At 46.8% G+C, this 15,613-nt stretch overlaps 1 protein-coding gene across 1 annotated transcript in view; it reads left to right on the top strand.

The window, feature by feature from the left end:
- Positions 1 to 13,619, top strand: part of NRP2 (neuropilin 2) — a 219,832-nt gene extending 206,213 nt beyond the window's left edge. The window contains exons 16-17 of the mRNA XM_056861211.1: positions 8,899 to 8,967; positions 13,191 to 13,619. Of these exons, the coding sequence (XP_056717189.1) occupies positions 8,899 to 8,967; positions 13,191 to 13,495 (374 nt within the window). The 3' untranslated portion in view covers positions 13,496 to 13,619. The remainder of the gene's footprint in view (positions 1 to 8,898; positions 8,968 to 13,190) is intronic.
- The last annotated feature ends 1,994 nt before the right edge of the window (positions 13,620 to 15,613 follow it).

Raw genomic sequence — 15,613 nt, 5'->3', positions numbered from 1 at the left:
TGTATGTTTGACTGTCTTTCAATAGATTTTGCATTTCACCATTTATGCCTATTTCTGTACTGATTTCCAAACCCTCCAGGGTTACAACAAAGTTGTCCTTTTCTTTGTTGTAACCTCCAGGTACTAGCTGGAGATCTCCTGCTATTACAACTGATCTCCAGCCAATAGAGATCAGTTCACCTGGAGAAAATGGCCGCTTTGGCAATTGGACTCTGTGTCATTGAAGTCCGTCCCCTCCCCAAACCCCGTCCTCCTCAAGCTCTACCTTTCGATGGCGAAGAGGGACCTGGCAACCCTAGAGATATCCAGGCACCACCTGGAGTGGGGGGGGGGCAGGTAAAGCTGCCAGGTCTCTCTCCACCACCAGCAGGAGGTTTTTGGGGGAGAACCTGAGGAGGGTGGGGTTTGGGGAGGGGGAGGGACTTCAATGCCATAGAGTCCAATTCCCAAAGTGGCCATCTTCTCCAGGTGAACTGATCTCTATCTGCTGGAGATCAGTTGGAATAGCAGGAGATCTCCAGTTAGTACCTGGATGTTGGCAACCTTAACGGGGCGGGGGCACAGGGTCTATCCACTGATGCTATTAAAACTCTGGCTCTGTGCTTACTCTGTTTTTCAAATGTGTACATCTCTGACCTCTAATGCACATCTAGGAAATAAATATCTTTGTAATCAGCAGTGGGCATGTTTTGAAGGGTACTAATGGGGAATAAGGGTCTCCCCACCCCCTTCTACCTTCTAGTGCAGGAAGATTTCCTGCAGTCCCTCTCTCCAACCCACCCAGGGACTTTTCTTAGGCAACAGCCAGAGTCTGCTGCTTTTCTGGGGAAAGGCTGGTGCCAAATGCTTCCTTAGTCCATCCCTCTGCTAATGCAAAATAGTCTTGGCTTAAGGCTCTGCTGTAAATCATTGTTCTTCACACCATTAATCTCCAGAACACCCGAGTATATGTTATTAAAGTAATTGTATAGATTTAAAAGGCTCTGATACTAGACTTCCCAGAATGGCATGGCAGCATCGGCATATTTTTTTGTTTTGTTTAAATGTTAGAAGATGTGCGACTGCACATTGTTTCTTTTTTAAAAATGCATATCAGCCCTTGTCACCGAGGGCTGTTCAAGGGCATTGCCGTCAGCCTCCTTTTCAGTTGTTTATACATTACATTGGCCACAGAAAAGGTTGAGGGAGGCAGATTGCAGAGGCGTTGCATTAGTGCCATTAAACCCGGGCTGTTCCATGACTAGGGTTGCCAATCTCCAGGTACTAGCTGGAGATCTCCTGCTATGACAACTGATCTCCAGCCAAAAGAGATCAGTTCACCTGGAAAAATGGCCACTTTGGCAATTGGACTCTGTGGCATTGAAGTCCCTCCCTTCCCCAAACCCCGCCCTCCTCAGGCTCTGCCCCAAAGACCTCCCGCCAGTGGCAAAGAGGGACCTGGCAACTCTATCCATGACCAGAGCGGAAACTGTGGGCCTTGGAGTCTGGTTGCTTTTTGTCTGACTCATGCTTTGGCCCTGATACAGCAATGATCCCTTAGGTCAGGGGTCCCCGACATTTTTGACCCTGCGGGCCCATTTGGAATTCTGACATGGCATGGTGGGCGCAGCAACAAAATAGCCACAAAATGGCTGCCACAGGAGGCGGAGCCAGAATGCCATCAAACAGCTTAACGTATGCCTGTTTACAAGCCCCAGACAAAACTTGGACTGCTATGCCAGTGACGTTCTGTATAGTTAATTAGTAGGATTGCCAGGTGTCTCTTTGCAACCTGCAGGATATTTTTGGGGCAGAGCCTGAGGAGGGCGGGGTTTGCGGAGGGGAGGGACTTCCACGTCCAATTGGCAAAGCGACCATCTTCTCCAGGCGAACTGACCTCTATCGGCTGGAGATCAGTTGTAATCGCAGGAGATCTCCAGCTACTACCTGGAGGTTGGCAACCCTAGTGGAACAGCAAGCGCTCTTATGTTTGTGAAGCCTCCTTTTCTCCCATCAAAGAGGTGACCCCAACCACTGGCTCTTGGAGAAAAGGATGAGGAGAGGGAACCACTACCAGGGCTCCTAACCCGCGGGGGGGGGGGGTGCCCTCGTGGATGGGGTCCAGTGTGCCCAAATTATCTCTTGCTTAATGGGGGCTGTTTGTTTTTGCTTTGGTTACAATCAGAAGTTTGAGAGGAACCGAGCAGTCTAAATAGGGTATATTTAGGGTAGAAAGGAAGAGGGAGATGTAAGGGACGAGAAAGAAACCATGAACCCAGATACGAAATTCCATCCCAGTTCACTAGCAAAAGTTTTCCTGCACTAGTAAGAAAAACACTTAAGAGAGCATGAGGAACGGTCCCATAGAAAAGGGGGGTGTTCACCATTCCAGAGGTGCCAGACATGTAGTTGGCCAAGAATTTAGATCCTGGACTTTAAACGTCCACTTATACCAAACTGAGGGGTAGATGGAAGCAATCTAATTTTTCTTATCAAATCCTTGTTCAAGATTTTCATGTTGGCAGCCTTTTAGCATTCTTTCAAAAGGAACAATTTGTCCACCATCTGCCCTTTAGTGTGATTTGAGTGTCTTTCTTCACTTTCCTGATTTTAGGGCTTCCACCCACTAGATCATTCTCCCCCCTCCCCTCCCCGGTTCTGACCATTCTTCGATTCCCTCTTCCTTCCACTTCTCTTTTTGTTCAGCTTTATTTTTCCCTGGTTTTTGATATCACGTTGTCCTCAAAATAACCCTACGAGGCTGTTTGGAAAATGAAGAACAGAGCACGAAAGCAAACCTGCCTACAGCCAGCCGACTGGCAACCGACTTAGCAGGGAGCCCAGATCAGCCAGGCTCCTAACCGCTTGGCCACTCTATAATTCTCTTTTTGTTTACTCCTTCTTCTTCAAACATGTTTTAAACATGAATTCCCAGAGGGCAAGCCTTGAGCATTTGGCAGTGGCGAATACTGCAGAGGTTGCTACGCAGAGGCTGGCAATGGCGCACCGCCTGTGAACATCCCTTGCTTTGAAAACCCTACAGGGTCGCCATAAGTCGGCTGTGTCTCAGCGGCACTTTCCGCTACCACCAGTACTGCAGACGGTAGATGTTTCTGTTAAACTCTGCCTTCACATATGGTACTTTTGCAAGCATGCTTTAAATGAAGGCTGTTGTCTGAACACTGTAAAGCCAAATGTCTGGCATGGAATAGCCCTCATAAAAGTCCTGTATAGATACGCTGCTGCTACGACAAACTGGGACAGTATGGGTAGACATACACACACTCACAAACCTGGGCCCATGAAATTACCGGGTAGTAGGGTCGCCAGCCACCAGGTAGTAGCTGGGGATCTCCTGCTATTACAACTGATCTCCAGCCAATAGAGATCAGTTCCCCTGGAGAAAATGGCCGCTTTGGCCATTGGACTCAATGGCACTGAAGTCCCTCCCCTCCCCAAACCCTACCCTTTTCAGGCTCCACCCCATAAACCTCCCACTGGTGGCAAAGAGGGACCTAGCGTGGAAAGAGCCAGCGTGGTGTAGTGGTTAAGAGCAGTGCTTTGGAGCAGTGGACTCTGATCTGGAGAACCAGGTTTGATTCCCCACTCCTCCACATGAGCAGAGGAGGCTAATCTGGTGAACTGGGTTGGTTTCCCCCCTCCTCCACATGAAACCAGCTGGGTGACCTTGGGCTAGTCACAGCTCTCTTAGAGCTCTCTCAGCCTCAGCTACCTCACAGGGTGTCTGTTATGGGGAGGGGAGGGGAAGGTGATTGTAAGCCGGTTTGATTCTCCCTTAAGTGGTAAATAAAGTCAGCATGTAAAAACCAACTCTTCTTCTTCTTCTAGCAACCCTTCCCAGTAGTCAGGGCCGGTTCAATCCAGGCTGAACACGTGAAATCAAACTTGGAAATAATCCCGCTTGAGTTTAACACCTGTAAGCCCTGTCAGTTTTAAAGGGCGCATTAAGCATAGTTCTTCTCTCACATTCAGAGTGTTTTAACGTCGGCTGTATCATGTGCCTGATCTGGATGGTCCAGGCTAGCCTGATCTCGTCAGATCTCAGAAGCTAAGCAGGGTCAGCCCTGGTTAGTATTTGGATGGGAGACCACCAAGGAAGTCCAGGGCTGCTGTGCAGAGGAAGGCACTGGCAAACCACCTCTGTTAGTCTCTTGCCATGAAAACCCCAAAAAGGGGTCGCCATAAGTCGGCTGCGACTTGACGGCACTTTACACACACGTATCGTGTGCCTGCTATTGCTCTCCTCTTGGATCCTCGGGGCTGAGGAGGGTGAACATCACCTTGTGTTTCTTGATTTACAATTGGCACATCAGGCATCCTCTCTGGCACCCTCTCTGCCCTCAGTAACACCGTGCGCACATGATTCTGAGAGGCGCTCTGGCACCCCTTCAGCTCTTTAAGATGGAAGATGTTTCCATCTGGGTCTGCGGGTCCTGAAGTGGACTGAGAAATCTGAACTAACTTTTAAGAAATGATTACTTCGTGCACAGTTTGGGATTTTATTTTATTTTATTGGTTGTGTTGGTCTGAAAAACAATCCCTGCCCTTCCTTCAGTTCTGATTCCAATTGGGGATAAGCTGGACAGAATTACTTTCCAGAAACGACCCTTTGTAGTCTATAACTTTGCCTGGAGGGAACTTCTGAGGCCTGGTTCGCCATGAAATAATCGGAAGCATGTGCTCCAGGCGATGGATTCCAAAGGGGGATACCATTTTCCTGCCTCCAATTTTTACCTCGGTGTTTTATATATTTGTTAAAAGAAGAACTCCAGTCGAGAACTGAGATGTCTAAGGCCAGAACTGGAACTTTCCCTTTGGAGGGGCTGACTTGCAAAATGTAACAGGGAAACTTGCCGCTGGGTACGTGAAGAAAGTTGGCTAGGCGTATTCATGCTTGAGCTGTCCCCTTGCCTCGTTTCTCTGTCAGGGCAGCAACCACGTTCAATGCCATAGAGTCCAATTGCCAAAGTAGCCATTTTCTCTAGGCAAATTGATTTCTATCGGCTGGAGACCAGTAGTAATAGCAGGAGATCTCCAGCTACTGCCTGGAGGTTGGCAACCCTAGCCATTGTTCTGCTACAGGACCATGAAGTAATGATAGGCATTATGAGGACTCCTACCACTGAACAATCGAACCCGGCCCCGACAGCAAATGTTGCACCAACATTTGGCGCACGTTGTGGCGTTGGTGTCAGGAAATGAGCGTGACGGGACTCTGAAAGCCCTTTCATACAAACTGCTGTAGACGTTCTCTGGCTCTTCAGATAAGGCTGTGAGATTTTCGTAGATATACCGAGCTGATAGATGCTTCCAGCATTAGAGGCTCTTCGGTATTTCTGCACAGCAATTGGTATCTAGTTCCCCCCCCCTTCCTGTGGCATGGACACATGTAGTTTTAATAACTGCCTATAATTCCTGAGCGTTGTGTCACCCCGTTGCTTGTGAGGCAGTTGCTTGTGCTATGCTTGTCAGGCACATGTTCACGTTTCACTTCATTGGCCTTACAAATTGTCAGCTGGGTTGTTTTGTTTTGTTTGTATTTCAGCTTGTGTGAGAGATGCTGAGCAGCGCAATACATTTTTTTAATACCCTGGAACCATATGAATGAGTTTAAACAAACTCCACTTCTGGGCACATAACCTGAAGTCATTTAGGCCAAACACTCAGCCATTACATGCTGTTCCTTCTCTCTGGAAAGCTTTTGTGGTTAGCAGGCTTACACAATTGGCATTTTAGGCCCGGTTCTCCCACGTTGTTCCTCATTTAGGGGCTGTATCATCAAATAATAACTATCGGGTTGCCAATCTCCAGGTTCTACTTGGAGATCTCCTGCTATTACAACTGATTTCCAGCTGATGCAGATCAGTTCCCCTGGAGAAAATGGCTGTTTTTGCAATTGGACTCTATGGCATTGAAGCCCCTCCCCTCCCAAACCTCCCCTTCCTCAGGCTCCACCTCAAATATCTCCTGCCAGTGGCAAAGAGGAACCTGGCAACTAGGGTTGCCAACCTCCGGGTAGTAGCTATAGATCTCCTGCTATTACAACTGATCTCCAGCTGATCAGTTCACCTGGAGAAAACAGCTGCTTTGGTAATTGGACTCTATGGCATTGAAGTCCCTCCCCTCCTCAAACCCTGCCCTCCTCAGGCTCTGCCCCCAAAACCTCCCGCTGGTGGCAAAGAGGGACCTGGCAACCCTAGATAACTAGCATGTGTTCTAATTGGGTTGCCAGCTCCAGGTTGGGAAATACCTGGAGATTTTGGGGGTGGAGCCTGAGAAGGGGAGGGTTTGGGAAGGAGAGGGACTTCAATGCCATAGAGTCCAATAGCCAACGCGGCCATTTTCTCCTGGTGAACTGATGTCTATCGGCTGGATATCAGTTGTAATAGCAGGAGATCTCCAGCCACCACCTGGAGGTTGGCAACCCTATGTACTAACCATTACAGGTCTGACACCCCAAAGTGTGGCTTCTATCACTTCAGATACAGTACTTTACAGCAGAGATAGGGTTGTCAGGCGTTGCCTGTCAACCGGCAGGAGGGTTGTAGGCAGGGAAACGTGGGGCAAGCAAGGTCCTTTGCTACGCTACTTCTGGGAGGAACCTGGATGTGATATAAGGCAACCCTAGGTAAACCATAGAGTTTCTGGAAATTCCTAGAGCTATCCTACATTGCTTCTGGGTTTTATCTGGAAGTGATGTAGCGGTGCAGAGGAAGCAGATGGAGGTTTTAAATTTTTTCTCCTGATGCCTCTTGAAGCGGCTGGAGGCAATGGGAGCTGGGGGCAGGGCATTCCCCAGCCCCACCGGGGGAATGGTAAGCCTAGAGAGGGTCCACAAATTTTGGGCGGACGCCCATCATATAGAAGGATGGCAGGGGGTCTGATTTTGACACCAAGAAGAGCATGCAGGTGAGGAGCGCGGAGGACTCCCCCTTGCCTGTCGCTTATCTCCACAAAGCTTCTTTCCCTCCCTGCCCTTCTCCTAAAGCCAAACTCCAGTTCAGGAAGGGATGGCCTTTGGGGAAAAATAGAAGAAGTTGGTTTTTATACCCCGCTTTCCTCTATCTTTAAGGGGAGCAGCAGAATACTTGGGGAGAACAGCTGTGGGGTTACAAGCGGCAGGCTCAGGGAGAGTTTGGCGTTCCTGGGCCCCTTTTGTTTCTCAAATCCATCCTCCTCACCCTCCCAACCCTCTTCGACCCAACGAAACCTCCGCCCTCCATGCCATCTAGTTTGCTCCCAAGCATCAAATGATCCCCGGTGCCATCCTAAAGAGAATTACACCCTTCTAAATGGACTCAGAAAGGTGTAACTCGGCTCAGTATGGCACTGAAAGTAATGTTAAGATGTGTCTCAACTGAGCTCCCGTCACTTTTGAAAATCTGAGACATTGGTGGCCAGGAGGAATAAAAGGTCCATCTTATTATCACTAAAAGAGTACAGTACAGTGAAAATATGCTAAAAACCTTTATGTGTTTTTAAACAAAATTATCAACTTCCTCCCTCTAAATAAAAAATCTTCCCAGTGTGAGGTGTAATGAAATATACACTGTGGGAGGATCTTAGTGTAGTTTTCTTGATATTATCTGAACTTTTTTTTATCTCTTTCAAAGAACCGAAAGGGGGGAAAATCTCCACTAATGAAAGGGTTGGGATTATAGTGATGATTTGCATAAATGCCCCGGTATGGAATGCCTCCATCTCGCTAGCCTTTTTTTAGCTTTTACATTAATACAGGTAATGATGATACACAGCAAATTACCTTGAGTTTATTTGAATCCCAAGTTGAAAGAGGGTCATTTGGTCTTTGTATCCGCTGAGATGCATGTCAGATGATAACATGCAGAGTGGGCTAAATGGATGCCGTGTTAATGGTGACTAATGACAGGCACTGTTGAAAGTTGTGGGGATAATACCTGTGATCACACTACTAATGAATTATAGCCATTATGGAGACGCTACTGACAATATTTCAGTGGCCTTCAGAATTATCTGGTTCCTTTTCCTCCCCGCCACCCCCATCTCTTCACATTTCCCTAAAAGCTGGTCATTTGGTAGAAATTTAATAAGAGGTACTATGAAGCACGTCATCTGTTTAAGATGACCAGTCTCCAGGTGGAGCCGGGAGTTCTCCCAGAATTAGAGCTGATCTCCACATTACTGAGATCATTTTCCCTGCAGGAAATGGCAGTTTTGGAGGGCTAACTTTATGGTATACCATAGAGTCTAAGAGAAAGAAAAGCCCTTAATGACATTCTAGCTGTATCTGAAGAAGTGAGCTGTGGCTCACGAAAGCTCATACCCTGCCAGAAATGTTGTGAGTCTTTAAGGTGCTACTTTTGGGAAAAACAAGAGTCACTAGAAAAGACAATCATGCTAGGAAAAGCTGAAGGCAGCAGGAAAAGAGGAAGACCCAACAAGAGATGGATTGACTCAATAAAGGAAGCCACAGTCCTCAATTTGCAAGATCTGAGCAAGGCTGTTAATGATAGGACATTTTGGAGGACATTGATTCATAGGGTCGCCATGAGTCGGAAGCGACTTGATGGCACTTAACACACACACACACACAAGGTGCTACTGGACTCCGACTCTTTTCTATTGCTAGTGACAGACTAACACTGCTGCCCATCGTGATCTATCTCTTCCTGCATTCTCCAAACTCCACCCTCCCTATTCAGCACTCTCAAAATCTCCAGGAATTTCCCAGGCTGGAGTTGGTGACCCTACATCCACTGTATGTTCACAAATACTCATGGAAGTTACCCATGCTTATATAGAGACTTCAAATGGGCCCACGTTGCTTCTTTAAGCTTTCAGATCTTATGAACATTATTGGTTGTTGCTGGTTTGTAAAATAAGACTTATACAACAACAAAACTCATTTTGTTATTCCAGTGGATTTCCCAAGATTAGAGGATGGTGTTTCAATGCACGGGGAAGATTTTGGAGAAGACGCTGATGACGGTGAGTATGAATTTGTGGCTCGCATAACACATGGCAGACTCAGGGATGTGGTATCATCTAGTTTGACCCTTAGAGACATGGTGAATTTTCCGGTGTTCCAATGGACATTCCCCTTGAAATCCTTTGCTCAGTACCCTGTTCACAAGTTACTGTGAACACATGTACAATCTGTGTACAGTGTGCACTTGATTGTTCTTTGTATGTGTGTTGAGTAATTCTTATGTTACGGTATTCTTAATTTAATTTATTGCAGTCCTTGACCAGTATTACAAATTTAAAACATCATTAAAACAACAATAGTTTAATACAACAACAACAAAAAATAGCTCCATGAACATTGGAGCTAGTCAAATAGATTTAAACTCTGCATCAGCTTTAATATTGTTTCCCCATGTCTTACATATCCCTAGACAGAATTTAGCTACTTGTCTGGATATCCAGTGGTTTCTATCAGTAAATGCATGTACAGGTGAACATCTTATAAAAACTTTACATTTATCCAGGTACTAGTCCCCAGTTTCTTTCTTCAAGTGAACCCACGTTGGCTTTTTCTTACAAATAGAAGTATGCTCATACATGCAGGTTATACATGCATTCACTATAATATATGAACAAGGCTAGGGATACAGTCCGACTCAACCACATGTTGCAATCTTAATTCAGGAGTGAATTCACAGGCTAAACAGCTCTGGAATGAATAATCAGGAAATAATACTGACCACAATGCATTACAGCTCAGTGTTAAAATCAAATTACGTATAGATATGCAACCTGATTATCCATTACACAAATCCATGATTTTTCGGATGAGGCTTGAGGGAGTTCTTAAAATTGTGTGGTTCATTCATATTGACTCCTGCATCTCCCTAAGCTGCCAACCACTGACAGCAAGCATGGCATATGTGGAGTGTGTTATATTCACGTCGGCAGCTATTTCAGTCTAGAAGTGCATTACCAGGATGGCTGGAGAGACTGAGCTCATTTTAGCAAAGGTCACGCCTAACCATCTGGGAGGATAATAGGACAGATTCAAGCAGAAATCTTCATAAATTATAAGGGTACATTTTAAGTTTGGAGACGTCTGAGCTGTTCTTTTTGTTTTTCTCAACCCAGTAAACTGTTTTCATAACATGGAGTGGCCAGTAGTCAATTTTTAAAACCTGTCAGTTCAAGTCACGTTCAGGGTTGGATACAGCCAAGCTTTTTCACTCGATCTTGCTCAATTCCCTTTCGTACTGGAGCACCCATTCCACATGGTTCTTTCCCATGCAGGTCCCACGATCTCTAGCATAGCATTTTTAGTGGTGAAAGGGGAGATCCTCCCTTTTCCACCAGTGGAAAAGCTGGTTGGATCTATCTCTCAGTTTCTTACAGGGCAATACACTATGGTCTGTGCTGGGAATGCACATTCTTTAAAAAAAAAAAGGCTTTTTGTTTAATTTGTCATTTAATTCTACGGGTTTAATTATTACTTCCACTTTTATTTCCATTGGCTTCAATGGGAAGCACATTTCCACTCCAGCTGTAACATGTTTGTTTTCTGTTCAATTGGTAATGAAGTTTTTGGAGAATATACCCCTCACATGGGGGTTTTGCCTTCCAACTTTTAGACAGAGAGAAGAAGGGGTCCCCGTTTTGCTTTGTTCTGTTGACGGAGCAAGCAGACGGAAATGTTTGGCGATAGAACCCAAGAAAACAGGTAGCATGTCAGACAGGGAACAAATAATATTAAATAATAATGGTAAAATTAAGCAAGAATGTTTAAATATTTCTGGAAAGACACACCAATAAGTGCAGTCCTCTTCAGTGGCAAGATGTGCATGGCTCTGCGAACTAGAAAACCTCCTTACCTTATTTTCTGGCACGTTCTTTCTTCCTCCCCCCCCCCTTGCCTCTGACTTCCATGAAGTCTTAAGACAAGCAGCCAGAGTAAAAAACAACAGATAAACCCCAGATAAACCCAAAGATTATTTACAGTGCAATCCTAAATAGAGTGACTCCAGTCTAAGCCCATTGAAATCAGTGGGCTCACAGTGGAGTAACTCTGCTTAGAATTGCACTGTAAATGTCATTATTTGTCCATGTAATGATATTAAGGAAAATGCTTTGTTTGTTTAGTGGGGTGGATTCATTATGTGCATGCCTAAACCTCTGCAGCTGCAAACCTGAACTTAAACGGTTAGATTGGCAAAAACAATCAAGTTTCATCTGGTGAACCAGATCACTCCTTTATGGGCCGTTGGAACATCTGTGTCTCAATAACAGCTGCGTCGGTTGGCCAAGATGGCTTCGGGCGAGCTTTGACTTCACAATGGTGTGGTTAACTAATGTCTGTACAGCGCTGTAGCTGTGATGTAAACAAGGAGCTGGTTCTCTCTGACTGTTGGGGAGGGTATTATGGATAGGGTTGCCAGGTCCCTCTTCGCCACCAGCGGGAGGTTTTTGGGGCAGAGCCTGAGGAGGGCGGGGTTTGGGGAGCGGAGGGACTTCAATGCCATAGAGTCCAATTGCCAAAGCGGCCATTTTCTCCAAAGGAACTGATCTCCATCAGCTGGAGATCAGTTGTAATACCGGGAGATCGCCTGCTAGTACCTGGAGGTTGGCAACCCAAATTATGGATGTGTGCATGGGGCACGTGTATCCTCGGAGACACTCAACAGTGAGGGTAGAGAGAAAATCCAAATCTGTTCCATGGATGGAGGAACACCCCACCCTCCTCTTTGGATCATGACAGATGTATTTATCTAGATTATTTTAATGCGTAGCCGGCTTCTACCCAGCTTGCATACATAGCAAGGTCATTTGACAGATTTAGTGTGGTATGAAAACTGACTGCTGTCATACGGGAGAAATTATATAAAAAGAGCACCTTGCTATTGAACGTATAAGCTCTTTGGGTTTTTTCCCCCTTGCTACTGTAAACACTGAGGAATTACCATCCTTCAGATGTAAGAGATCAAAAAGAATAAAAACGTAAAGACACACCTGTTGACTTGTAAATTTGGAGACAAATTAGGTGCGGATGGTTTGGCAACTAACAGATAATCGGTATTTTCTTGATGGGGAGGTTCTCTCTTCATTTATTGAGCACGAAAGAGGGTAATTCTTTGAAAGGCAGAGTGATAAGATAGCATTGGAGATCCCCACAGGGAGATCACTCCCTGGAACGGGTAACACCTTCTACTGTGGACTTTCTTGCTTGCCTCTGTACTGGATATCTATTTGCTTTATTTATTCCCTATCATTCTCCCCAATGGGGACCCAAAACAGCTTACATCATTCTGTTCTCCTCAGTTTGATCTTCACAACAACCCTGTGAGGTAGTTTAGGCTGACAGTGTATATCTGGCCTGAGGCCAACAAGCAGTAGGGATGCCAACCTCCAGGTACTAGCTGGCGATCTCCTGCTATTACAACTGATCTCCAGTCGATAGAGATCAGTTCCCCTGGAGAAAATGGCTGTTTTGGCAACTGGACTCTATGGCATTGAAATCCTTCTCCTCCCCAAACCCCCACCCTCCTCAGGTCTGCCCCAAAAACCACCCTAACTAGCAAGCTTCCAGAGCCCATGACACAACACTCTGCAAGGTGTTCCCACGAGGGGTGCCTCTTGCGTGGGTTGGCCTTAAGATGTTGCATGAATAAGAAAGGCTACCCCCTCCTTTTAGCACCTCACTTCTTTTGAAAGCCAGCGTGGTGTAGTGGTTAAGAGCGGTGGACTCTAATCTGGAGAACCGGGTTGGATTCCCACAACACTTGAACACAACACATGATGCTGCCTTAGACTGACTCAGACCCTTGGTCCATCAAAGTCAGTATTATCTACTCAGACCTGCAGTGGCTCTCCAGAGACTCAGGCAGAGGTCTTTCACATCACCTCCTTGCCTAGACCCTTTAACTGGAGATGCCAAGGATTGAACCTGGGACCTTTTGCATGCCAAGCAGATGCTCTACCACTGAGCCACAGCCCAGCCCCACTCCTCCACATGAATAGTGGACTCTAATCTGGGGGGCCTGTTACTTTCCCTACTCCTACACATGAAGCCAGCTGAGTGACCTTGGGCCAGTCACAGTTCTCTCTGAACTCTCTCAGCTCTACCGGCCTCACCAGGTGTCTGTTGTGGGGAGAGGAAGGGAAGGCAATTGTAAACTGGTTTGATTCTCCTTTTTAAAAAGGTAGAGAAAGTCAGCCTATAAAAACCAACTCTTCTTCTTCCGTTGCAGATTACCTAGGCCTAGACAAGAACGGCTCACTGTTTCCCACCAACTCTCCGCTGACCCCCAAGGTGGACAAGGAGAAGAGCTGGCTGTACACTCTGGATCCCATCCTGGTGACCATCATCGCCATGAGCTCCCTGGGTGTGCTCCTGGGGGCCATCTGCGCCGGCTTGCTGCTGTACTGCACTTGCTCCTACACGGGCCTCTCCTCCCGGAGCTCCACAACTTTGGAGAATTACAATTTTGAGCTTTATGACGGCATCAAGCACAAGGTCAAAATGAACCACCAAAAGTGCTGCTCTGAGGCATGACTGATTGCACCGGAATCGCATTTGACATTTCATTCCGGCATGAGTGGCTGGCGAAGATTACTTTTTATATGGGAACCGAACGCCATAATCTTACACGAGCCGGTGCTGGAACGCTGAAGTGGGGAGGGGGGTCACCAAGAGCCCTGTCTGGGGCACGGGGAGGAACGGAGAAGGAGAAAGGCATAAACTTTCAAAAAGAGGATTACAAATCTGCAAGAACTGCCGGCTCATTGCTTGAATAAGGGCTGGGCTGGGGCGCGAGGGAAGATGCTCCGTCCCGATCATTTTCACATCTTTTATGAGTGACTCGGATCCGCAACCGTCAGAATGTTTGGTTTGCGTTTAGGGAAGTGAGAAAATGTTGATCGTTATTTCCCGCTTCCTTTTCTCGAACGGAATGGCTGAGAACTCCACCCGCCCCCTTTTGGTGGCCATTCCGTGTTTGGAAGTTATACAGAATCACACACACACACACACACACACACACACACACACACACAAAAGCCCCCCCCCCAGTCTGGTTTGTCACAGTTCAGAAAAGGCTCCTTGATTTTAAGAGATTTGTTCTTTGGTGTAGGTAGTACAAACCCGGCAAGCTGTGGCTTCCAGCCCCCCCCCCCCCGAACAAAACCCTATCGATGCCTTTCCCCTCCCCTGATCGGGAGGGGAGAAGAATTTAGGCTGGGGGGTCAATGGGAGCAGTTGTTGCTTTCTTCCCAGATTACAAAGCGAAAGAGAGAGGCGAGCCTGAGGTGCCGGTGGGGGGGGGGGAATCCCCAGCGACACCTCCTCGGAAGAAGGAGAAGAGCCTTAAAACGATTTGCGAATAAGAGCCATTTATTAAATCCAGATCTTGGATTGAAACAGCAGAGGCCTTCTTCTTCATAAGGGCCCTTTTTGTCTTTTACTTTCCTTTCTGTCCTTTTTTGCTCCCTTTGTTTTTTTTTAAAAATGCACCCTGTTCTTTCATTATAAGGAAACCGCCGCAAACAAAAGACACAATGATAAATAAGGTGCCCGAGAACTCAGGAGATGGCATTTTTGTATGTTTGGAGAGGAAGGCACAGGGGGCCACTATCTTTGGTGGGGCTGCGGGGTGGGAGGGGGGGAAGCGTAGTGTTATCTAGCCCGCCGCTGAGTGGGCACCGTACCTCCGTTCTCCGACAGGCATGATTTAATTTCTTCATTTTATTAGCACTAAGGGCTCCATCCTGCAAACGCTGGCAGCGAGGCACGCCCTCTGAACAGGCGGTGTGCGGACAGCGGTCGAATTATCCTGACACTTGCTGTCCGGCGGAGGCATGTGCTTTTTTCGCAGAGTTAGGCCCTCGGCCAACCGCTGCTATGCCATGGACCCAGGCAACGTGGCAGGGTTTGGCACTGAGCGGAAGTTCTCGTGTGGATGTCGAATTACAGGGTCCGGACCGAACTGCTGTCAACCTTCTCGACCCTTTCGAGTGACGCCGCTTGCTGCTTAGTCTCGTTTACAAAGCAGATCGTTTGTTTTCGAAGGGTTTGGTGTGCTTTTTTTTTTTAATCAAGTGCCTTAGAAATCTATCCCCCCCCCCTTCGACGTAGAGATGTGTGACATATCAAAATAAAAAAAGGGAGCCGTTCACCCTTTCCCCTTGTTCCTCTTCTTTTCCAACATTCTCTTATTGGCTGAATCTCTACTGAATAGAGCGCTGTCCTTTCAAGGGGTCAGATATATTTTGAACGCTGTCGCGTGTACGGCTGTGCTACGCTGGAGGCGCGTGGCGGACCAGTGGAAGAAAAGTTTACAACTGCTAATCTTCAATTCCCAGTGCCTTCTAGCTCTGTTCTTGGCACTAGCTTTCTAGCCACTTTCTGGGGAGAAATCCAAGCAGCGTCAGCAGCGTCTGTATAAGATTGCCAGAACGAGTGGACGGAATCGTCAGCAGAACTTCAGAAATCTTGGGTAGGGTGTCACCTTGCAGCTTAGGGTCTAAGCCTTCATATCGGCATTATGACATCCGGTGTCATGGCGTTGCGCTACCACGGCTGTTGAGTAAGCTCTCTCTCTCTCATAAGCACATGTGCACTGATTCATCAAGGGTCTGGGTAGTTTCACATGTTACATTTTTTTTTTTTTACATG

Source organism: Euleptes europaea, chromosome 15 (assembly GCF_029931775.1).
Source record: "Euleptes europaea isolate rEulEur1 chromosome 15, rEulEur1.hap1, whole genome shotgun sequence".
NCBI lineage: Eukaryota > Metazoa > Chordata > Lepidosauria > Squamata > Sphaerodactylidae > Euleptes > Euleptes europaea.
This window is presented reverse-complemented; position numbering and strand designations above follow the sequence as displayed.